A 26,680-nucleotide genomic window follows, 5' to 3' on the forward strand; every position below is an offset into this window, starting at 1 on the left:
AACTGAAGCTTCCCTTGGCTATGCTGTATCAACAGAGCCATAGTATACAAAAAGGGGTATTATGTTCATGAAAGACTCAAATTTAATTTGGACACTAATGACCTATTTCCCCTGAGTAGTACCTATCCAAGAATATTTTTAAAGTTTCCTAAATTTAACTCAAGGCACCTCCCTAAAAGCATAGCACTTCACTAGACAGCTTTCTATTTGTTTAATTTCAAACTGCAGTGATATTTAATTAGAAATTTAAGGGGCTAAATTTATTTTGACTATATTTATTATTTTAAATTCTTAGTCATCCTGAATCAAGAGCCAATAGTATTCAAATAATTTTTTTAAGATTTACTGGCAGAGGTCTTCGGATCACTATTATCAACATAAAATAATTCAAATACCCAATTTCAAGAACAGAAAATTATTTGAATTAAAGAGATATGTGATGTAAAATTCAAAATACATCAGTTGTCATGAAGCCTTAAATTCAAAATGTTAAGTAATATTTTGTACAGTAGGAAAGAAAAAGCAAACATAAAAATTACATCATCTTTATGTGTGTTGTGACAGATTTGAGAGTTTAAATGGCTCCTACTAAATTGCTAAGCTCATCTCAAGCATAAATCATATCACTAAAAAATACCAAAAAAATTTAAACTTTGGTCTTAACAAATTATGCACAAAATAGTATGAGACCAGATATTAACATTCAGACTAGCTATAACATAACAGAAAACTATTTAACCTAATGTTTGAAATCGTTACAGCTTCAACACTTGCCAGGTTAAAGGTAGTCTCGGAGTAAAACATGCTCAATACATCAACACCTGTGGAAACTTGAAATAACCTCCCTGAATAACTGGTGATTATTAACCAGTCAAATAATCTATATAATAAGAATCACTTCAAGCCTGTTCACGGGTGACCAACAACAGCTAAGAGTCATAATCATACATTATTACTTCAAGCCCTATTTCATAACCAAACACCTATCCACCACCCTTCAAAATCTGGATTCTGACCCAATAAGCAATCTAAGTTATTGGTTCTACAAGAAAAATACTGACTGCATGAAACTCCTCCTTGCTCTTAACTTCGTGGACATAAATTAAATCTGCCACTACTTTGATTTCTTCTCGACCACCTTTTCTCTCTCCCCATTAGGCAGCTTTCCGTCTACATATAGGCCAGTTGAAAAAAATAGCACATAAGTATGAAGAACTAATGACTATCTAATCACGATAAAGCTTACTCAAAGTAGTCTCTTTTTTCAGGTTCCCATATTAATTCTTCATTAAGCATCACCACCACCATAGACAGACAGTTTTAATTATATGCCCACATGCACAGAATACTACATTGGTTTCAAAAATGTTAAACATACACAGATATTTTCTTTTTAAAAACCATGTACTTGCCTTATGTCTGCATTTAAGTACAACTCCATAGGCTCCTATAATAAAAAGAAGTGAACAATTAGGGACACGTATACAAAGTACAGCTCTTGGAGAAATCAAAGTTCTATTATATTAACAGTGGCTATCAAAATATGGAATAACAGTGATTTCTAAAATGATAATATTCTGCAGTGACAATGCAATGAGCCATATACAAAGAAAGCATGAATATTTATATTTTTTATAAACCAAGAGTACAAGCAACTCATTTCCCCAAAAAGCATGTACTTTTTAATGTTTCTCTTTTTAGGGAAAATTTTACTTCAGACGCTTAAAAATTTCTAGAGATGCGATTTGGACCTAAGAACTTTAAGAGGAAATTAAAATTACCTCAAAAGATTCTAGGGAACTCAAAATTTAAGAGTTAATGGTTTCACAAGGGTAGGCTCAAGCATGGAGCCTATCAAATATGTTCTCTCTCCTAGGAGACAATTAAATTCTCTTCTAGGATACTACAATGTCTTCTCTGACTCGCAAAATAGTACACGCCTCACCTCAGCATTCCAATTAATAACTAGTAGGAGGTGCTACATTTTTGCCATAAACACTAAGTTCAATGGCACCAGCATAAGTAGTCCAAGGATCTCTGACCATTTGTAGCTAAGCACTCCCACTTTATTTGATATATTTCAAATGAGATACATAACTACCTTTTGGGTTACTTATCCTATTAATTAGCCAATAAACTATTTCCTTAAACCCAGAACACAGAGTTGACAGCAAGGAAATTGAGGCAAAAGTTATAATGTGAAAAAATCTAATTAGGAGATTAGTAATGTAATGTACAATAACTGAAGTTGGTAGAAATGATTGACATTTACAGACAGGCAAAGCCTGTGTTCATGTCTGAGAAGAGGACTTCAGGGAGATGAAACTGGAAAATGTGTCCGCAACAGAGACGGGGGAACCGATTAAGTATCCTTCAATTGGTCAAGATGGATGAATCTTATTATCACAGTTAGGATGAAACTAGCCATTATAGCCATCCAATTCAACTCCACAATCACCAGGTAGTCATTCAATCCTCATTTAACTGCCCATGTTAGCTTTTCTATGGGGTGAAAATGCACTGCTTAGGCTGCAGGGATGTAGAGTTTGCTTGACAGCTTTTAATTTCCTTAATGTACATGTATTTCATAGCCAAGAAGCATCTGAGGTAGTTTACAAAGAAAAAAAAAAATAGCAATGATGGTTCTGACTACAACTTGAAACTAACGTATTGTGATTTATATGCTAGTCTGGTAGTTGTAGACCCTGATGCCGGGAAAGATTTAGGGCAAGAGGAGAAGGGGACAACAGAGGATGAAATGGTTGGATGGCATCATTAACTCAATGGACAGGAGTCTGAGCAAACTCTGAGAGATGGTGAAGGACAGGAAAGGCTGGCGTGCTGCAGTCCAGAGGGTTGCAAAGAGTCAGAGATGACTGAGCAACTGAAAAACAACAATAACAACTGGCAGTTGTAGTTAATCTAAGCTGATCCCTAAGAAGATGATCACCTATAGGCATAGTAAGAAAAAGGTCATGATATAGAAAAACTTAGGCCCAGAATCTGAAACATTCCAACTTTGTTACATCCAAGGAGCTGACCTTCTCTAGTGAGTATTTTTACAGCATAAGTCTATATAACACTTTCGAAAAAAAGTAATAAATCAGGTATTATAAAATTAATAGTAAATAAGACACTGAGAATGAATTTTATCTATATAATGAATATCAATGAAAAAGAGGAAAAGGAGTTAAGTGAAGAAAGAAGGATCCTTTTTTCTTTTTTGTCTTCAAACTTTAGACCTTGAAGCAAACAAGCAATGATTACACAATATTTTAATTGTTTCTACTTATTTGAAAAGGATTTAACAACTTATTATTAAAATCCAGAACAACTATGCTGTTGACATAGGTAAATTGTAAAACTTTTGAAATTCAAAATACACTTGAAAATTCTGAAATACCAAGCTTTTTAACATTGCTTTAAAGATATAAAGAAATCATAATTATAACTTATACTGTTAAAAGAATCATTTATCAAAATCTCCATAAAGTTATCTTTAAGAGCAAAAAAAGGAAAAATTAGGAAGACTTATGAAAAACCAAATTACCATATTTCATCAAATTGATGATTTTAAGTATTATTTTATGTATGACTAGGAAAGAAAAAGTTCTGCCAATTAAACCATGACATGCTACTGATTTTAACACACATCCTGATTTCCGAGATGTTAAAATATGACCAAATTGTGAGGCTCAGAATTTATAAAATGTGGTTTGTCATTCTCATAGACAAACAGAAGTTATTTATTCATTTATTTCTCATGCATTAAGTAAAAATCTACTTATATAAATTTTAAGTTAGTCAAAATAAGCCTAGCTGACATAATAGAATTTGAATTAATAACATTTTTGGTAGTAGATATAATTGCACATTGCTCAAAACCTCCAAGAATGTTAAACTTACCTTCACCTACAACCCCAAGGATCTCAAATTTATTCATCACATTACCAATGTTAGGAATCTTCATGAAGACAAACTCCTCTTTAGATGCAAGCCACAGAACATGGCATCAAAAAAGAACTTCTAAGAAAGTTGTACAGTAAGTAGAACAAGAAATGTCCGAAGGAAGAAATTCTCACAGCTTGGCAAGAACTTTCACATATTTGTCCTAATGTGAAGTATTAAATGATTTCCTGAAAGAACAAACACAATTAAAAGTCATAAATTTTATTTCTCAGTACTCTAATAACCTATCCAATCTTTTTGTACAGTTCTTTTAAAACCATATTGTTTCATATGCTACCACTGCTAATAACAATAGGAGGGAAGTACCCAAAATGAAACACAATCAAAAAAATGTACTTAACTATATTTGAAATGAATACTATAACTACACTGAACGAGCGCGGGCAGGGAAAAGAATTAACCCCAGGCAACTTTTGAAAGGGATTCCCAGGTGGCTTAGTGGTAAAGAATACACTGTCAAAGCAGGAGATGTGAGTTCGATTCCTGGGAAGGGAAGATCCCCTGGAGGAGGAAATGGCAACCCACTCTAGAATTCTTGACAGGAGAATTCCATGGACAGAGGATCCTGGCAGACTACATTCCATGGGAATGTAGAGTCAGACATTACTGAACGAGTGAGCACACACACACACAACTTTTGAAAACACTATTTTAACTACATACTTTCCTTGAGCTAAAGAAATATAAACAAATATTATACTCAGTTATTTTTTACAGAGATATGAAACTTCTTTATGTATATTCTAGAATTGAGCAAATAAGTAAACATACTGTTGATAATGTGGGTTTCATCTCCTTCTCATAAAAGGAAGTTACAAATATGAAAATTGGGAAAGCTTAGAATTAAGAGTTAATCATGTAAGGTCATTTCTTAATATAGAGAGATAAAGAAATATAGATATAAATGTGTATGTAAATTACATATATACATACATTCTTTCAAAAGGGTAAAACATGAATCTAACCATAGGTAGCAACAGACAAGCCCAAACTGAGGAATAGTCTACTCAGTAACTGGCCTGTATTCTTTAAAAATGTCTATGTCATGAAACATAGGAAACGACTAAGTAACTGTTCCAGAAAAGAAGATTAAGAGTCATGATAACTAAATATAATGCATGATCCTGGATTGGATGTTAGACAAGAAAAAATTTTTTTTGCTATAAAGGGTAAATGATAAAATTTAAAAGTCTACAGATTAGACAGTGAAGTGAAAGTCACTCAGTCATGTCTGACTCTTTGCGACCCGATGGACTGTAATCCATGGAATTCTCCAGGCCAGAATACTGGAGTGGTAGCCTTTCTCTTCTCAAGGGGATCTTCCCAACCCAGAGATCGAAGCCAGGTCTCCCACATTGCAGGTGAATTCTTTACCAGCTGAGCCATAAGGGAAACCCACAGATTAGATAATATTATATAAATTATAATTTTTTTTGACAATAGTAAGGCGGTTACATAAAACAATCCTCTTGTTTTAAGAAATGACAAGATGAGTGGTGATCCAAAGGTACAAATTTCTGGTTATAAGGACACAAATAGATGGAAAAATATACTGTGTTCATGGATTGGAAGAATCAATATAGTGAAAATGAGTATACTACCCAAAGCAATCTATAGATTCAATGCAATCCCTATCAAGCTACCAATGGTATTTTTCACAGAACTAGAACAAATCATTTCACAATTTGTATGGAAATACAAAAAACCTCGAATAGCCAAAGCAATCTTGAGAAAGAAGAATGGAACTGGAAGAATCAACCTGCCTGACTTCAGACTCTACTACAAAGCCAGTCATCAAGACAGTATGGTACTGGCACAAAGACAGAAATAGAGATCAATGGAACAAAATAGAAAGCCCAGAGATAAATCCACGTACCTATGGACACCTTATCTTTGACAAAGGAGGCAAGAATATAAAATGGAGAAAAGACAACCTCTTTAATAAGTGGTGCTGGGAAAACTGGTCAACCACTTGTAAAAAAGAATGAAACTAGAACAATTTCTAACATCATACACAAAAATAAACTCAAAATGGATTAAAGATCTAAACATAAGACCAGAAACTATAAAACTCCTAGAGGAAAACATAGGCAAAACACTCTCTGACATAAACCACAGCAGGATCCTCTATGACCCACCTCCCAGAATATTGGAAATAAAAGCAAAAATAAACAAATGGGACCTAATTAAACTTAAAAGCTTCTGCACAACAAAGGAAACTATAAGCAAAGTGAAAAGACAGCCTTCAGAATGGGAGAAAATAATAGCAAACAAAGCAACGGACAAAGAATTAATCTCAAAAATATACAAACAACGCCTGCAGCTCAATTCCAGAAAAATAAACGACCCAATCAAAAAGTGGGCCAAAGAACTAAACGGACACTTCTCCAAAGAAGACATACAGATGGCTAACAAACACATGAAAAGATGCTCAACATCACTCATTATCAGAGAAATGCAAGTCAAAACCACAATGAGGTACCATTTCACACCCGTCAGAATGGCTGCGATCCAAAAGTCTACAAGCAATAAATGCTGGAGAGGGTGTGGAGAAAAAGGAACCCTCTTACACTGTTGGTGGGAATGCAAACTAGTACAGCCACTATGGAAAACAGTGTGGAGATTCCTCAAAAAACTGGGAATAGAACTGCCATATGACCCAACAATCCCACTGCTGAGCATACACACCGAGAAAACCAGAATTGAAAGAGACACGTGTACCCCATTGTTCATCGCAGCACTGTTTATAATAGCCAGGACATGGAAGCAACCTAGATGTCCATCATCATACGGATGGATAAGAAAGCTGTGGTACATATACACAATGGAATATTACTCAGCCATTGAAAAGAATACATTCGAATCAGTTCTAATGAGGTGGATGAAACTGGAGCCTATTATACAGAGTGAAGTAAGCCAGAAAGAAAAACACCAATACAGTATACCAACGCATATATATGTAATTTAGTAAATTGGTAAAGATAACCCTGTATGCGAGACAGCAAATGAGACACAGATGTATAGAACTGTATTTTGGACTCTATGGGAGAGGGCAAGGGCGGGAGGATATGGGAGAATGGCACTGAAGCATGCAAATTATCATACGTGAAACCAATCGCCAGTCCACGTTCAATGCATGATACAGGATGCTCGGGGCTGGTGCACCAGGATGATCCAGTGGGTTGGGATGGGGAGGGAGGTGAGAGGGGGGTTCCGGAAGGGGAACACATGTACACCCATGGTGGATTCATGTCAGTGTATGGCAAAACAAATACAATATTGTAAAGTAAAAAATAGATAAGTAAAAAAAAAAAAAAAATTTGTGTTTATAAAATGAGCAAGTCCTAGGGATGCAATGTACAGCATGGTGACTACAGTTAATAATACTCTACTGTATATTTAAAAGTGGCTAAGAGTAAATCTTAAGTGCTCTTCACAAGAAAAAATACGTAACTATGTGTGGAGATGGATGGTAAGCAGACTTATGTGATCCTTTTGTAATATATACAAATATGAAATCATTATGTTGTACACTTAGAACCAATGTTATATGTCAATTAAATTTTCATAAAATAAATAAGGCACAGCCTAAATCTCTAGAACAGTCTAATAAAAAGCTTAACAGAAAAAAATAAAAGGAGAATATCAAAGTTCTTAGAGATAATTTGTAACTTAAATCAATTCTGAAAAAAAATATGTATGTGTAGATATAGAGGAAGAGAAACAGAATGATAAAGTACATATTATAAAATGTTTACATTTGGGGGATCTGGGTCAAGACTCCATGAAACAGGAAATTCTTTATATGATCTTTACAACTTTAAATCTGAAATTATTTTGAAATAAGTTTTTTGCTTAAAAAAAAAAACCTATACTATCTTTAAGAAGAACAGTTGTATCAACATAAAGAAAGTATTGGTTTAAAAGGAAGAAATAAATCCAAACCAGTAAAGAAATTTTCTTTGCTGCTTATGAAATCTGAAACTTAAAAAATTTGAGTACCCTATGTGATATAAAGTACTGACACAAAAAGTGGCCGTTTTATACACTAATTGTAGGAATGTAAATCTAAAGAGCAATATGTCTGTAATTAAATGCCTTTTAAATGTTCATATCTTGATAAAAGTGTCTGAAAAAACCTACAATATCATTCTTAAATGTGGAATATTTAGATATAGCCCCTTTAAAAATTAAGAACATGACAAGAAATTCTGCTATTAATACTTATTAACATTACTATTAGACATTATCCTGGTGGGTTCCAGATAGCTCTGTAAGTAAAAAAAAATAAATAAATGAATAAACTATATAGGACTGGAAAGAGAAAATCATAATTTACAAATATTATTGTTTACATAGAAAATGCAAAGGAATCTAAAAATTATTAGAATTGTAAGTGTTAACAAGGAAGCTAAATATAAACTCAGTATACAAATATCAACTGTATTTGTAAACATCAATAAGAAACAGAAAATGTAATTTTTAAAAATCATCTGTACAACCAAAAAGACACTTAGGACTTAACATAAAAGATACATAAGACCTCTATTCAAATATACATGTGTGTATATATACACACACATACACATAAGCATATATATATCACACATATATGTGTGTTCTTGTGGGTATATATATGTAAAGTTTATTCAAAGTCATTAAAGATGACCTAGATCAATGAAGTTTTTCCAATTTTAAGGCTAAAGGATATCAATTATCTCTATATTAATCTATACAATCAATGCAATTTCAATCAGAATCCCAAGAGAGTTTTCTGAGGAATTACAGTAAGCTGATTCTAAAGTATATATGGAAGAGCAGAATTCCAAGTACAGCCAACACTCTTCCAAATAAGAAAAATAAGAAGGCTCAGCCTTGAGGGGAGGATCTGGCAAGATACTCTCTACCAAATATACTGAGAATTAGAACTGAGCTATAATAATTAAGACAGGGTAGTCTTGGCAGAGAGAGACAAAATAGCCAGTGGAACTGACATGAGAGCTCAGAAGTAGGCCATACTTTAATATCCCTATAGTCCACACTCACCTCTATGTCACTTCTCTGCTCAAAATCCTCCAGTGGCCTCCCATATCATTAAGAGTAAAAGTCAAAGTCCACATAAACCATCAGGTCTTAATCTCCTCTCCTCTGATGTCATCTCTGACTCTTCTTTCCCTTGATTGTTCCACTCCAGTCACAATGACCTCCTTCCAGCTCAATATATAACAAAGTCACAGTGGTCCCTAATGCTAAATATTTGTCACTCTAACACTTTAGGTCAGATTTTTTATTGTCTGACTTTTCATTCAATATTTACCAAAATCGTTTTTGAAAAAAGGCAAGAGAAAGCAGACACAACATTTATTTTAGAAAACAACTTTAATTCAATGGAATCACACATTTTTAAAGGATGACAGTGACATTTACAGAAAATGATGTCACAATTTCAAATATTTTCAAGAAATAAACATTTGTTCTACTCATTCATTTATTAAACAAAAAAAAACTGCTGACTGCCTAACATGATTCAGAGAAAGAGTAAATAAGACATGAGACAGTTGTGAACAAGACAGGCAAAATCCTTGCCCTCACGATGCTTCACATTTTACTAAGGGAGGAAAAAATGCAAGATTATTATCCAAGAGCCCCCTCTACAAAGGTGACATTTGAAGTGGAATATCACTAACAGGAAGGAGCCAACATATGAAGATCTAAGTCAGTCACTTTCTAGGTAAAAGATGTGCAGAGTGTTTCTGAGAATGAATCATTCTTTTATTTCCTATGGCTGATTTGGAAGAACACCCAGGAAACATTAAATATTCCACTCTCTGTCAAGAATGATACAGCTCATTTTGAAGGAAATGAGGGATAAAAATTAAGTCATTCCTATTAAGACTCAGCACCCACAAAAGTTCTATGTGTAAGTATATATAAAGAACATTTGGTCCCACCTATTCTCTATGGAAATCAAGTAATGTAAACCCTGGGAATCAGAATTTAAATGTGTGAGTAAATATGTAACACAGTTGTCAAGAACAGTCTTTTAACTACCAGTATTCAAATTGATCCACATGTTCAAGCTGGATTTAGAAAAGGCAGAGGAACCAGAGATCAAATTGCCAATATCCAGTGGATCATAGAAAAAGCAAGAGAGTTCCAGAAAAACATCTACTTCTGCTTTATTGACTATACCAAAGCTTTTGACTGTGTGGATCACAACAAACTGGGGGAAATTCTTCGAGAGATAGGAATACCAGACCACCTGACCTGCCTCCTGAGAAATCTGTATGCAGGTCAAGAAGAAACAGTTAGAACTGGACATGGAATGACATCAATATTGTCACCTTGCTTATTTAACTTATATGCAGAGTACATCATGCAAAATGCCGGGCTGGATGAAGCACAAGCTGGAATCAAGACTGCTGGGAGAAATATCAATAACCTCAGATATGCAGATGACACCACCCTTATGGAAGAAAGCAAAGAACTAACAAGTCTCTTGATGAAAGTGAAAGAGGAGAGTGAAAAAGTTGGCTTAAAACTCAACATTCAGAAAACTAAGATCATGGCATCTGGTCCCATCACTTCATGACAAATAGATGGGGAAACAATGGAAACAGAGAGAAACTTTATTTTCTTGGGCTCTAAAATCACTGCAGATGGTGATCGCAGCCATGAAATTAAAAGACGCTTACTCCTTGGAAGAAAATGACCAACCTAGACAGCATATTAAAAAGCAGAGACATTACTTTGCTATGTCTAGTGAAAGCTATGGCTTTTCCAGTAGTCACGTATGGATGTGAGAGCTGGACTATAAAGAAAGCTGAGCGCTGAAGAATTGATGCTTTTGAACTGTGGTGTTGGAGAAGACTCTTGAGAGTCCCTTGGACTGCAAGGAGTCAAACCAGTCCATCCTAAAGGAGATCAGTCCTGAATATTCATTGGAAGGACTGATGCTGAAGCTGAAACTCCAATACTTTGGCCACCTGATGCGAAGAACTGACTCACTAGAAAAGACTCTGATGCTGGAAAAGATTGAAGGTGGGAGGAGAAGGGGACGACAGAGGATGAGATGGTTAAGTGGCATCACCGACTTGATAGATATGAGTTTGAGTAAGCTCCGGGAGTTGGTGATGGACAGGGAAGCCTGGCGTGCTGCAGTCCATGGGTCGCAAAGAGTCAGACATGACTGAGTGACTGAACTGACCTGAATTCAAATTGAGGGAAAAACTTAAAGCCAAATTGTATTTAACTATAATTTTATATGAATAATACTGATTAATTTTTCAAGGCTTTAAAAACTCAGACACTTCAGCTTCAAGTAACTAAATAACTTGGATGAAATGTCCCTTTGAGAACAAATACAAATGCTGGAGGGAATATTTCTAAAGAACAGCCTAAAAATCCCCAAATAATGAAGGTTATGAAGAATTACCTGGCTGATATCAAGGGAAAGAAATAGAACTCAGCGAGGTAATCCAAATCACCCAAAACAATTTTAGCTCACAGACACTTGAAGGAAGATTCAGAAACACAGGGAGAAAAACAGGCTTCCTCTTGAAACTCATAAATCCAGGGGCAAGAAGGTCAAAGGTAAAAGTGTTTCAATAAAAGAAAGTACGATAAGCATCAGTCACTTGAAGCTGAAACCCGAAGAGCTATACTCTTAGGATAAAGGAAACCAGAAAGAAATCAGTTCCAGAACAGACCTGAATGATAGCTTTATGTCACCTGAGTGACCTAAATAAACCTCTAAGTGTATCTTCGATTGAGGAGGCCCCACATTCAGATAGTTAGTGCCAACAGTTATCTGGTTGAAAGGGGTAGCAGCAGGTGGTAGGTGCAGGGTGTGGGGGGGAGTTGGCAGGAGGGTAACAAGAACCCAGCCATCATAATATTGCTACAGATAATTTCTTTAGCTCATGCAATACATAATCAAAGATAACAAGATACACACAACATTAACAAGAGCAGAAATGACCAAAACAGAAAATGCCCCAGAAAAGTTTATAATATCAGGATTATCAGACCTAGCTTGTGAGACAACTATAGAGTTGAATGAATAAAAACCCAAGGGTTGAACATTTTGACAGAACTGGGAGGTCCACGAGGTAGAAGAACAAACTGGGAAAAGAAATTAGAATTTCAGAACTGGAAAACAGAATACCAGCAAGGGAACTCAACACAGACAGCATAAAAAGTATACATAATACTTTCATTTTTAAAACTTAAACAAATGAAAAGAACTGTAGAAAATCTTTCTTCCCCCAAGCACACACAGAACATTTATAAAAACTGATAATGTGCTAGGCTGAAATGCAATTCAAAGCAAATTACAAAGATTTAGTCCAAGGATGTTCTCTCTACACAATGCAAGTATGCAACAAATTAGTCACAAAAGAAATAATTAAGAAATATTCATGTTTGCTCAGACAGTGAAGAATCCACCTGCAATGCAGGAGACCCAGATTCAATCCCTGAGTCTGGAAAATCCCCTGGAGAAGGAAATGGCTACCCACTCCAGTATTCTTGCCTGGACAAGACCATGGATAGAGGAGCCTGGTGGGCTACAGCGGGTAACTTTCAAACAGTCCAACACAATGGAGTGACTAACACTTTCACTTTTCATTCATATGTTTAGAAATTAATAAATAACATTCTTAAAATAATTTATGTCAAAGAAGAAATCATAATAAACGTTTAAAAATAACAAAAATACAAATTCATGAGAAATTAAAACAATGCTTAGGGAGGTAATCAAAAGCCTTATATATGTATATATCACAAAATATAAAAAAATAAACTAAGCATCAATCTCAAGAGCCTTTTTTTAAAAAAGAACAGTAAAATAAATCCAAAGAAAATATAAAGAAAGAAATAAGAGCAGAAGTTCATTAAACAGAAAACACACAAAAATAAAGAGATCAAAAAGAGCTGGATCTCATAAATCAACTTTGTAACTAATCAAGGACAAAAGAGAACTCAGCCCCAGTCAACACACTACACTCTAGCTTTATATCAGTATTACCTTAAGCAGAGAACGCAGCCATAGTGTCCCAGACTTCTGATCTACAGAACTGTGAGGTAATATATGGGTGCTGTTTTAAGCAACTAATCTTGTAGTGTTGTTGCTGTTGTTAAGTCACTCAGTCTGTCCAACTCTTTGCAACCCCATGGACTGCAGCACACCAGGTTCCCCTGTCCTTCACTATTTCTTGGAGTTTCCTCAAATTCATGTCCATTGAGTCGGTTATGCTATTTAACCATCTCATCCTCGGCCATCCCCTTCTCCTTTTGCCCTCAATCTTTCCCAGCATCAGGGTCTTTTCCAGTGAGTCGGCTCTTCACATCAGGTGGCCAAAGGATTGGAGCTTCAACTTTAGCATCAGTCCTTCCAGTGAATATTCATGGTTGATATCCTTTAGGATTGACTGGTTTGACTCCTTGCAGTCCAAGGGCCTCTCAAGAGTCTTCTCTAGCACTACAGTTCAAAAGGATCAACTCTTCAGCGCTCAGCCTTTCTTATGGGCCAGCTCTTACATCTGTACATGACTACAGAAAAACCATAGCTTTAACTATCATCAAAGTGACCTCTCTGCTTTTTAATACACTGTCTAGGTTTGTCAAAGCTTTCCTTTCAAGGAGCAAGTGTCTCCTCATTTCATGGCAGCGGGCACTGTCCCCAGTGATTTTGGAGCCCAAGTAAATGAAATCTGTCATTTCGTCTACTTTTCCCCTTCTATTTACCATGAAGTGATGGGACTGGATGCCATGATCTGAGATTTTTGAATGTTGCGATTTAAGCCAGCTTTTTCACTCTCCTCTTTCACCTGTATCAAGAGGCTCTTTAGTTCTTCCTTGCTTTCTGCCATTAGAGTGGTATCATCTCCATATCCGAGGTTGTTGATATTTCTCAAAGCAATCTTGATTTCATTTATACATACTTTTATAACAGGTAAAGCTGAATTACAAACTATATTGGCTAGATACACATATATAAGTGGTAAATCTATAAAAAAAAATAAGTAATCAAGGAAGTGTTTCTTTTAAAAATGAGGATATTAATTAGCTCCAGGGAGGAGTTCAGATTGATAACATAAGAGGGCTTTCTGGGACACTGGTAACATTCTATTTCTTGATTTGAGTGATAGCTAAATATACATTAGAGTGTAAATTTGTTTTACCTACTTCTATGTTGTATTTCACAATAAAACAAGGTTTTAACAAGTCAAAAGTAATTCTGATAATGACATCATACATAAATAGTTTCATGGCATTTATATGGAGGCAAAGATAATTTTTATCAAAGATAGAAGATTTCAATATTATATCAATCAAAAAAAAGTTTAATTGAACTATCTCTCTCCAGACTCCATATAATCCCATGTGTCTAGTGTTGGGTATCAACAGCAAAACCAAAAACTCCCAGTGACAGATAATCTGGATGATAACCACACTCCAAAATCATGCCAGATGAGGAGCTGGTGAGGAAACTGGACAAGATACGCCTCAATGAGAGATGACTGGCATCCCAGTGTGTGAAAACTCTTTGAAAAAGAGGGAACCAAGCAGGTGATTTGGGTTATTTCAAGGGGAATAACTATGATCAGTGGTAGGAAAGTGGTAAAAAGCAGACATATCAGTGCAGTAGTGATTTGGATGATGAACCAATGATGGTTACTCATTCATTATATAAATATCTGTCAGACACCTACACTGGGCCAGCCCACCAGAGATGCTTCAGGAGACAAACACAGTCCCTGCTCCCATGGAGACAATGAGGAAGACAGACAATAAACAAACAAACATTATCATTCCAGATAGTGACAATTATTATGAAGGAAATAAAACAGTCATATGGTAGAGAGTTTTGGAGATTGAAAGGGGCAGGGGGGTGGGCAGGTAGATAAGGTAGTCTGGGAAAGGCCTGTATCAGTTCAGTTCAGTCTCTCAGTCGTGTCTGACTCTTTGTGACCCCATGAATCACAGCATGCCAGGGCTCCCTGTCCATCACCAACTACCAGAGTCCACCCAAACTCATGTCCATTGAGTCGGTGATGCCATCCAGCCATCTCATCCTCCATCGTCCCCTTCTCCTCCTGCCCCCAATCCTTCCCAGCATCAGGGTCTTTTCCAATGAGTCAGCTCTTCGCATCAGGTGGCCAAAGTATTGGAGTTTCAGCTTCAACATCAGTCCTTCCAATGAACACCCAGGACTGATCTCCTTTAGGATGGACTGGTTGGATCTCCTTGCAGTCCAGGGGACTCTCAAGAGTCTTCTCCAACACCACAGTTCAAAAGCATCAATTTTTCGGTGCTCAGCTTTCTTCAAAGTCCAACTCTCACACCGACACATGACCACTGGAAAAACCACAGCCTTGACTAGACGGACCTTTGTTGGCAAAGTAATGTCTCTGCTTTTTAACATGCTGTCTAGGTTGGTCATAACTTTCCTTCCAAGGAGTAAGAGTTTTTTAATTTCATGGCTGCAATCACCATCTGCAGTGATTTTGGAGCCCAAAAATAAAGGCCTGTATGAGAAGCTGAAATTTCATTGAAATCTGCTTAATGTCAAGAAGCAAGTCATAGGAACAGGGATGTGAGAAGAGCGTTCAAGGCAGTACAGAGTCTTGAAGTGAAGTGAAGTCAGTCAGTCGTGTCTGACTCTTTGCTTTCTCATGGACGTAGCCTGCCAGGCTCCTCTGTCCATGGGATTTCCCAGGCGAGAATACTGGAGTGGGTTGCCATTTCCTTCTCCAGGGGATCTTCCCGACCCAGGGATCGAACCCAGGTCTCTGGTGTTGTAGGCAGACGCCTTACCGTCTGAGCTACAAGGGAAGTCACAGAGTCTTAGAGAGTTTGATAAATTCAAGGAACAGAGAAGATCTGTAATCCAAAGCACAGAAGACTAGCAGAGGACCTGCAGGGGGCAGGAAGAGGCCAGTGGAAGCAGTTTAGCGTGGACGTGGTAGAAAAGAGTCATGTACAAGAGTCATGTACTAAATTAGATGTCCTCTAAGGTCTCTTCCAATAAAAAGATTGTAAAAATCTCTCAAAAATTGTTTGAGGTTTTGATTACTATTGAAAAGCAGAGACAATACTTTGTGAACAAAGGTCTGTCTAGTCAAGGCTATGGTTTTTCCAGTCGTCATGTATGGATGTGCGAGTTGGACTATAAAGAAAGCTGAGCACAGAAGAATTGATGCTTTTGAACTGTGGTGTTGGAAAAGACTCTTGAGAGTCCCTTGGACTGCAAGGAGATCCAACCAGTCCATCCTAAAGGAAATCAGTCCTGAATAGTCATTGGAAGGACTGATGCTGAAGCTGAAACTCCAATACTCTGGCCACCTGATGCGAAGAGCTGACTCATTGGAAAAGACCCTGATGCTGGGAAAGATTGAGGGCAGGAGGAGAAGGGAATGACAGAGGATGAGATGGCTGGATGGCATCACCGACTCAACTCACATGGGTTTGGGTGGACTCAGGGAATTGGTGATGGACAGGGAGGCCTGGTATGCTGCGGTTCATGGGGTCGCAAAGAGTCGGACACAACTGAGTGACTGAACTGAACTTTGTAAATAACAGAATGATTTTTAAAGTGGATTTGTCTTTATCTCAGTTGGTAAAGAACCTGCATGCAATGCAAGAGACCTGGGTTCAATTCCTATGTTGAGAAGATCCCCTGGATAAGGAAATGGCAACCCACTCCAGTACTCTTGCCTGGGAAATCCCATGGAAAGAGAAACCTGGTAGGATACAGTCCATGGGGTCGCAAAGTCGGACACAACTAAGTGACTAAACCCCCATCTTGAACTAAGAAATACACCTAAAATTAAGCAATCTTGTCTCTGCATTGGCAAGTACGTACCTACAAGAACTGAGAGAAATGTAAGGCTTATAATTTATTTCATATATTACTAGTACTGAATTTAAGGGCTTCCTGAACCTTAAATGTTTCCTTTGTTGCTGAAATTATAATCTTCATCTCAACGGGTCTTTTCTTCTTCTGAAAGAAAGTACAAAATCAGATGAATCATGACTTTTGTTTTCATTTCTGGCATTGTTTTTATACATACAAATGACAGAATCATTTTGTCACTAAAATTGGACAGGAATGGATGTGGTACACAACAAAACTTCTGCTATAATAAGAGAGTTCAAATGGTTTGAAATTTGAAATTCGTGATCCATGTACGGGAAGAAATCATTTCCGTGGAAAGCACGCCCTTATGAAAAAACATCTTACTCTCTTACAGAGAATTCTCCATATTGACTATAAGTGAAGAGATAATGCACTCCTACTTAGTTTTATTCCTAAATAGGACCATCTGACACAATTAACAGGATCTTCATTTTGCTTTATTCCCCCAATAGTGAAGAGTAATCTGATCTATCAATCCATTTTCTGTAATTCAGTTCTCATAATAAATCAAACTTATATTTGACTATCATGAGTAATATACACACAGTTTAATAGAATAAAAATTTTTAATTGTGAAACATGTATCTTGCCTCCCCTTTACCCTCAGGGTCTTTCCACAAGTTAGTGAATCCAGTACCAAGTCAATGTATCTCTTACCCAGTTACCTGATATTTCTCCTAGTACTGCCAAACGTGTTAACTCCCAGCCCTTCCTGAGAATCTGAGGACCTCAAGGTTCAGATTAAAAAAAAGAACTAAACTGAGATCAGAGAAATTCAGAGTTCACACTAACATTGTACTGTTTAAGAAACACTATTGGTTTAAAAGGTTTTGAAAGCCCTTGCATGAAAATGTATCATTTTTATCATGGTTTTTATGGGGTAACCTGTTCTGATCTCTAAATTTTAAATAACTGAATTTAGAACAAACTTACAGAAGTTGAGAACCACCTAGATTTTACTGTGTTGATGTGGATCAGAAAATCTCGTCTGTTATTGTCCTCTCTGCTACAATCATGCGACATGCCAGGCTGGATGAATCACAAGCTGGAATCAAGACTGCCAGGAAAAATATCAACAACTTCAGATATGCAGATGATACTACTCTAATGGCAGAATGCAAAGAGGAACTAAAGAGCCTCTTGATGAGGGTAAAAGAGGAGCGTGAAAAAGCTGGCGTAAAACTCAACATTCAAAAAACTAAGATCATGGCATCCAGTCCCATCGCTTCATGGCAAAGAGAAGGAGAAAAAGTGGTAACAGTGACAGACTTCATTTTCTTGGGCTCCAAAAGCACTGTGGATGATGACTGCAGCCATGAAATTAAAAGAAATTTGCTCCTTGGAAGGAAAGCTATGACAAACCTAGACAGTGTATTAAAAAGCAGAGACATCACTTGGTTGACAAAGCACTATATAAGTCAGAGCTATAGACTGTAGTCATGTACGGATGTGAAAGTTGTACCATAAAAATGTCTGAACACTGAAGAACTGATGCTTTGGAATTTCAGTGCTGGAGAAGCCTCTGAGAGTCCCTTGGTCTGTAAGATCAAACCAGTCAATCCTAAAGGAAATCAACTCTGAATATTCATTGGAAGGACTGATGCTGAAGCTGAAGCTCCAATCCTTTGGCCACTTGATTGGAAGAGCAGACTCATTAGAAAAGACCCTGATGCTGGCAAAGACTGAGGGCAAAAGGAGAATAGGGCGGCAGAGGACAATTTGGTTAGATAGCATCACCGACTCAACGGACATAAATTCAAGCAAACTGTGAGAGATAGTGAAGGTCAGGGCAGCCTGCTGTGCTGCAGTCCATGTGGTCGCAGAGTCAGACACGACTGAGAGACTGTTAAACAACCCCCCAAAAAATTAAAAACAAACAAACCAAAAACCCCTCACCAACCAAACAAACAAAACACACTCTCTTTGCCAGATGGAAAAAAAAGAGAAGGAACTGAAAGCCAAAACCATTGAAGAATACCTATGAATTCAAGACCATTTGCCTAGGTACATTTCATATCTGAAATGCTTTAAGACTTTGAAGATCAGACTGTGAACCTCAGTGGTCTTAGGAAAGCCAGAGGGAAAAAAAGAGAACAAAGACTGACCTAGAGCAAACATAGTCATATTTTTTCAGAAAAGGTAAATCAATATATTCTTCAAACTCCAAAGCTGAGAACTTAAAAGTAAGCAATCATTCAATATGTCTTGAGAGTTAACTATATGCCAGGCACAATGACAGACACTGAGAACATATTGGTAAAGAAAATAAACAAAACCCCTTATCTCAGGGAGTTTATCAAAGAATCACACAGTAAGTGTAAACTGCAAATGTAAGTGCTATGAAAAAGAGATAAAAGCTCTACAAGGGCTTGTACGAGGTTTTCTACCTAATTAGGGAGGGTTGGCTTTACCAGATAAAAGTTTCAGTGAGCTGAAATCTCCAGGACAATCAGACATAACTTACAGAGGAGGGATAATTTATGCAGAAGTCCCAACTAAGGAGGGAACATCGCAGACAGAAAAGACTCAAAGATACCAAGGGTTGGGTGGTTAATAACCCAGTACAATGTGAGGCTGGAAAAATAGCAAGTTGTTTAAGTAGTTTTATCTTTATCATGAGATGGAGTTTCAAAACCCACTGGAGGGTTTTGAACAAGAATGGGAGGTGGGTTTGGGGGTAGAATGACAATCAGATGATTTTCATTTTGAAAAGATCACACAAGCTACAGAGTTGAGAAGGGCTCTGTGCCTCAAAAAGGAGCTATCAATTTGGGGGTATAACAACTAGGGAGCCATTGCAACCAGCCAGGTGAAAGGATAAGGGCAGGATTGACTATAAATAGGTACTCATGAAGAGAGATGGATAGATTCAGGATATATTTGGATAGGAAGCCAATACAACTGGAAACGGATTAGAGAGGGGAAGTGAGGGAAAAAGAAAGATAACTTCTTGGTTTGGCACTTGGGCTCTGAGTAGATGAAGGTTGTTGCTTCTTGATGTGAGGAAAACTAGAAGAGGAGCAGGTTAAGGGAAGGAAAGAAATTCAAGATTCCACTTTAGGCATGTTAAGTTTGAGTTTACATATCCATAAAATGAAAAAGGCAAAAATCAAAGGGAAAAGAGAAATTTAAAAATGAGGAAAAGAATCTGCAACTTGCATCACAAAAAGGTAAAATCATAACACATAAAAGGAACCTATTGCTTGATAAGAGGGGCAGAAACCCAATTTTTTAAATGGGCAAAGTGATATGAACAAATAGTTCCAGAAGAGGAAACACAAATGCCTCTTAAACATATAAAAAGTTACTTGACTTTAGATATAATAAAAACTGAAGATTCAAACTACACTGAGATATAATTTTTCAGATTAGCAAAGACCAAAACTAACATATCATGTTGATGAGAGCATGAGGGAATTAAGCTTGCTCATATATTGCTGGTGGGAATGTATATATACTGATACAATTTTTTGGAAACCAATTTGATATCTTTCAAAACTAAAAACAAATACATTCTAATCACACAGAAATTATATTTCTAAGAATTTATCCTCAGAAAACAGATACACATATACATGATAAACATATTTTATTCACTGCAGCATTGTGTGTAAAAGCAGTAAGAATACAAACTACCTAGATATCAAGAGAGGCCTGGTTAAATGAATTATGGTACATCCATTCAGTTATTTTAAGCTAGAGATGGAAGTTAAATACTCTAATACAGCATTTCACAAATTTGAATTTTCTCAATTTATTCTCCAATAAATCAAAATTATGCTTAAAATTCTATTCTAATTAAATACCACTTATATCTGTTTTGTACATTCTTTCTATATATGATATATTTGAAAAAGGAGGTTTATTCCTATTTTTAGAAATTTGAAATATCTACTGATTGAAAAAGATAAAAGTACATGGAGTTTATTGGTCCTGAAGACATCAAATACTTTCAAACACTGTCAATAATCTGGAAAATTCACAAAGGTTTCTTCCAGGCTAAACAATGTTATTGCTGTCACAGACTGATGTTATCAATTCTCCAGATTCATGGTAGGCTGAAAATTATATCAGAAAGACTCTAAATCCTGGGTGTCTCTCACCAAGCCAAAGTACCAGCTTTATGGTTGACCTTGAGAACTTTCATTTCCTCAGTTAAAAAATAAGGATCCTCTGTTAGAACTCTCACAATTTCATTTCTAAACACTCAAAACCTCTCAAAATGAAAATAAGTGTGAAAATTCTCAATGAATAATCATCAATTCATAAAGGACCAGTATAAAATACATATATGCTATCCTCTTTTCATTTTAGCTCCAAATCACTTACCAAGGTAAGTTTCAAGAGCAATTGAGTAAAATCATTTTAGAACTAGAGAAGGAAAGCAGTGATTACCTTTCAAGCCTATTTCAGAAGAACTACAAAACCAGAATAAGTGGAATACTGCTGGCCAAACAACTGGTGATTAAGCTATTCCTAGGAGGGTCACTTATTTTAAGAGAAAAAGCAAATAGTAACAAAGACTAGACAGCAGCAACTTTGCAAGGCATGATGAGGAAGTCTGGGATATTTTCCAAATGGGTTGGGAGGAAGTTATTTTTATTTACAGAGATATTTGTGTCCTATTTAAAATATAGAAGGAACTAAAAAAAAAAAAAATGACGCTTAAGAGCTTGCACTTCCCCAGCTGTTTGTCCTGATAACTTTACAAGGATAAGTAACACCACTTTGGCCAAACAACTAAGTCAAAATTACAAGCAATTTTATCAAGGCCATTAATGGATGAAAGCATTCAACTAAGTTTAAGAGATTGGAACACATGACTAATAAATAATAAAAAAAATTAATATGTTAGAAGAAAAGGAAGGTTCATTCCCTCAATGACATTATTAAAACAAAACAAGATATGGTTAAGAGGACTCTTGAATTACAGCACTCCCACGTACTAATTTAATAATAAGCTGAGCAGTCTCTTGAAGCTTTGGTTTGCTTCCATTTGTAAACTGAGGTTAAGTCACCCTGACACCAATATGTGGCACCTTTCCAACACCAAATCTCTAATGCCTAGGCATGCTACAATCAAACACTAACTACCCAGAGTTAATTAACATCAGACTCCAAAGGTTTAATGGTTCAGTCCCACAAATTTCTGTCACTGTAGATGCCAGTCACAAGTACCTGGTCCCCAAGCCATCTGCACTTCTGTCCTACTTAGCTAAAAAAATTTGGAGGTTCCCACAAACCCTTCCTCAGGTTTGATAATTCCCTAGAATGACTCAGAACTCAAGAAATTGCTTTATTTAAATCACTACTCATTTATTATAGAGGATATAACTCAGGAACAGCCAAATTGAAGAGATGCAAAGGGGGTTACAGGGGTGGAGGGAAGAGGGGCAAAACTTCCATGCCCTCCTAGGGTACAGCACCTTCCCAGTAGTTCAATGTGTTCACCAACCCAGAAGCTCCCCAAAGCCTGTTGTTTAAGGGGTTTTCATGGTGGTTTTATTATGCAGGCACAATTGATTCAATCACTGGCCACTGGTAATTGAACTCAATCTCTGGCCCCTTCTTCTCCCCAGAAGTGGGGGTAGGATGAGGGGGCTGAAAGTTCTACCCTAATAATGGCTAGTCCTTCTGATGACCAGGCCCTATCCTGATGTCATCTAGGGATCTCTACAAGAACTCATCCATTAGCACACACTCTTATCACTCAGGAGATTCAGGTGACATTCTTGAGACAAGAACAGAATATGAGACCGACGTAACGGTAGACGCATTCCAGGAAAAGTTCTTGCTAAAATAAGCCAAAAAACTCCAAAAAAACAAAAAAAAAAAGGAGTGATTGTAGAACTCAAGACATGCAGCTTCTCTGAAATCTAGAGCACAGGTCCAGGGATGACAAGGATGAGGCAGGAACTAAATCATTAAAGGCCTTGAATGCCATGCCACAGGTATCTGTCCCTATATTTTAAGAAAAGATTCAACTGCTGCACAAGACATTTCAAGGATATTGCCATAGAACATAGTAAATCAAGAACCTTTTTAGATGTGTATTTATCAGTGTAATGTTTCAGAAAAATCACCATGGAGGCAGGAAGAGGGTTAGGGCAGAGATACTAATCAGAAAGCTACTGATGGTTGGAGCCCAGGAACCAAAGGATGAAAATCTCAACTGAAGCAGCAGTGAAGGAGAAAGTTGGATAAATTAGAGTTATTTAGGAGGTGTACTGAAAAGACACAGTGCCAATTTAAAAATAGTTGATTAATGAGAAATGCACAAGTCTCAGTTCAGTTCAGTCGCTCAGTCGTGTCCGACTCTTTGTGACCCCATGAATCGCAGCACGCCAGGCCTCCCTGTCCATCACCAACTCCCGGAGTTTACCCAAACCCATGTCCATCGAGTCGGTGATGCCATCCAACCATCTCATCCTCTGTCGTCCCCTTCTCCTCCTGCCCTCAATCTTTCCCAGTAACAGGGTCTTTTCCAATGAGTCAACTCTTCGCAGGAGGTGGCCAAAGTATTGGAGTTTAAGCTTCAACATGAGTCTTTCCAATGAACACCCAGGACTGATCTCCTTTAGGATGGACTGGTTGGATCTCCTTGCAGTCCAAGGGACGCTCAAGAGTCTTCTCCAACACCACAGTTCAAGAGCATCAATTCTGTGGCGCTCAGCTTTCTTCACCATCCAACTCTCACATCCATACATGACCACTGGAAAAACCATAGCCTTGACTAGACGGACTTTTGTTGGCAAAGTAATGTCTCTGCTTTTTAATATGCTATCTAGGTTGGTCATAACCTTCCTTCCAAGGAGTAAGTGTCTATTAATTTCATGGCTGCAATCACCATCAGCAGTGATTTTGGAGCCCAAAAAAATAAAGTCTGACACTGTTTCCACTGTTTCCCCATCTATTTCCCATGAAGTGATAGGACCAGATGCCATGATCTTAGTTTTCTGAATGTGGAGCTTTAGGCCAACTTTTTCACTCTCCTCTTTCACTTTCATCAAAAGGCTCTTTAGTTCTTCTTTGCTTTCTGCCATAAAGGTGGTGTCATCTGCATATCTGAGGTTATTGATATTGCTCCTGGCAATCTTGATTCCAGCTTGTGTTTCTTCCAGCCCAGGGTTTCTCATGATGTACTACGCATATAAGTTAAATAAGCTGGACAATATACAGCCTTGACATACTCCTTTCCCGATTTGGAACCAGTCTGTTGTTCCATGTCCAGTTCTAACTGTTGCTTCCTAACCTGCATACAGGTTTCTCAAGAGACAGGTCAGATGGTCTGGTATTCCCATCTCTTTCAGAATTTTCCACAGTTTATTGTCATCCACACAGTCAAAGGCTTTGGCATAGTTAATAAAGCAGAAATAGATGTTTTTCAGGAACTCTCTTGCTTTTTCGATGATCCATCGGATGTTGGCAATTTGATCTCTGGTTCCTCTGCCTTTTCTAAAACCAGCTTGAACATCTGGAAGTTCACGGTTCACGTATTGCTGAAGCCTGGCTTGGAGAATTTTGAGCATTATTTACTAGCATGTGAGATGAGTGCAACTGTGCGGTAGTTTGAGCATATTGAGTGCAGCACTTTCACAGCATCATCTTTCAGGATTTGAAATAGCTCAACTGGAATTCCATCACCTCCACTAGCTTTGTTCGTAGTGATGCTTTCTAAAGCCCACTTGATTTCACATTCCAGGATATCTGTGACAATTCATAGTCCAGACTGAATTCCTATATAAAGAAACTATTTTCTTCATTTCTTTCTTTTTTAATTGGGGTATAGTTGCTTTAAAATGTTAAGTTTCTGCTGTACAGCAAAGTGAATCAGTTATACATATATATATATATATCTACTCTTTTTTCAATTTTCTTCCCACTTAGGTTACCACAGAGCACCAAGCAGAGTTCCCTGTGATATACAGCACACTCTCATTAGTTATCTGTTTTATACGTAGTATATATATGTCAATGCCAATATCCCATGTCATCTTACCCCCCATCCCCCTTGGTATCCATACATTTATTCTTCAAGTCTGTGTGTGTCTCCATTCCTGCTCTGCAAATAAGAGAAACAAATTTTAAAACACATAATCATTATTTATAGGAAAAGACCATGACTTATTCTTTTCAGACTAAAGTTGTTATATCCTTTTACTATCAAAAACTGTTAATTTCCCACTGCCTATCAAAATTCCAAATTTCTAAGGCACTGATGTCAAGGAAAATAGCTAAAGACATCTCTTTCACTCACTCACACTCATTTGCTCACTCACTTATTCATTCAACAAATATCTACTGAACACCTATTAAATAGGTGAGGGATCATCTCATCGGACCTCAGTTTACAGTGGGGAAAATTTAGGCTCTGGACAGTTATGTTACTTAATATGAAATATACTATTACCTTTGGCAATTGCTTTCCTGTGAATTTAACTATAATTTTTGACAATCATCTACTACTCCACTTTAAGAATTCTTGGCTACAAATCAACTACACCTACTAATCAACAGCTAGAATATGCCTTTTCACTTTCCCACTTTTATACCTTTGTTCCAATCACTTCCCCACCCCTGGCCCCAGTCTTTGCCAACTGAAATATTAGCCATGATTTTCTTAAAAATCAAGTAAATTATTACTTCCTCTCTGTTCAGCCTAGCTAGAAGTTATTCTCTATAAATTCTGTGTTGCTTTTTTGTTAAGATTAACTAATACATACCCATAAAAAAATTTAAAAGGCTAGTCTATAAATTCTTACATACAACACTGACATAACATTCATTACACCCTTAAACATTTATTGTTTGCATACATATCTATTTCCTTTAGATAAATCATAATCTCCTAGAAACTAGGTATCACATCACAATTATATCTTGTATCTGCTTTTCAACTCTTTTCTGCCTCTCAAATGAGAGAGAATAATGATCCACATTTCTACTTTTTGGCTGGCCTGTGTGGCATGTGGGATCTTAGTTCCTTGACAAGGGATGGAACCTGCATCTTTTCCATTGGAAGCGTGGAGTCTTAACAACTGGACTGCCAGAGAAGTCCCATGATCCACATTTCTAAAAGAAAGATACAGGGGCAAGAAATGAGTTTAGGACAAACCATTTTAACAATTCTTAAATAATTAAGAATTGACTCTACATATTTATGGGGCTTACAGTAACTGACAGAGGATGAGCTTGTAAACAATATTACTGTCAATTAGTATCTGTATGTGGACTATCCACAATACATTGTACTTTACAGTGCCACAGTACCAACTTACTCTTTCAAAAAATTCCATACAAATGATATGTAATGCCCTCTGAAATACAAACTACCATCTTCTTATTTAGGGAATCACAGAATCTTGAAGGTATAATAAACCCTACCCATTCATTATATCAGAGAAGGCAATGGCAACCCACTCCAGTACTCTTGCCTGGAAAATCCCATGGACGGCGGAGCCTGGTGGGCTGCCGTCTATGGGGTCGCACAGAGTCGGACACGACTGAAGCAACTTAGCAGCAGCAGCATTCATTATATGAATGAGAAAATAAAGCTTATACCACAGGTCTCGAAATCAGCTTCTGAGGAGGAGCTCTGCTCTAGCTTAACTGAAGGGCCCTCTCCCCATTCACAACAGAGTAGGTGGGAAAACTAGACAGCTTCCTGGTGACCACAGTGCCTGCTCTTCCGCATGGCATTATCATTTTCCTTGAAATAACTCCCACTTTACTCAATCTAGACACAAGATTCAGTATTTTAAAGAAACCCTTGCACATTCTCAATTTAAA

General features: G+C 37.0%; 1 protein-coding gene across 2 annotated transcripts in view; it reads right to left on the reverse strand.

Moving 5' to 3' along the window:
• The window catches only part of CDKL5 (cyclin dependent kinase like 5), a 169,154-nt gene that overhangs the window by 104,776 nt on the left and 37,698 nt on the right, over positions 1-26,680 (reverse strand). Inside the window, exons 1-3 of one of the 2 annotated variants that reach the window (XM_081566536.1) lie at positions 12,998-15,728; positions 3,907-4,136; positions 1,413-1,447 (exon numbers count right to left, since the gene is read on the reverse strand). In XM_081566536.1, coding sequence (XP_081422662.1) covers positions 1,413-1,447; positions 3,907-3,970 — 99 coding nt within the window. In that variant the 5' untranslated portion in view covers positions 3,971-4,136; positions 12,998-15,728. Of the gene's footprint in view, positions 1-1,412; positions 1,448-3,906; positions 4,137-12,997; positions 15,729-26,680 lie in introns of those variants that run through there. The other variant, XM_081566535.1, reaches the window with a different exon arrangement.

Source organism: Giraffa tippelskirchi, chromosome X (assembly GCF_054371585.1).
Source record: "Giraffa tippelskirchi isolate mGirTip1 chromosome X, T2T-mGirTip1v1.2.pri, whole genome shotgun sequence".
Classification (NCBI taxonomy): domain Eukaryota; kingdom Metazoa; phylum Chordata; class Mammalia; order Artiodactyla; family Giraffidae; genus Giraffa; species Giraffa tippelskirchi.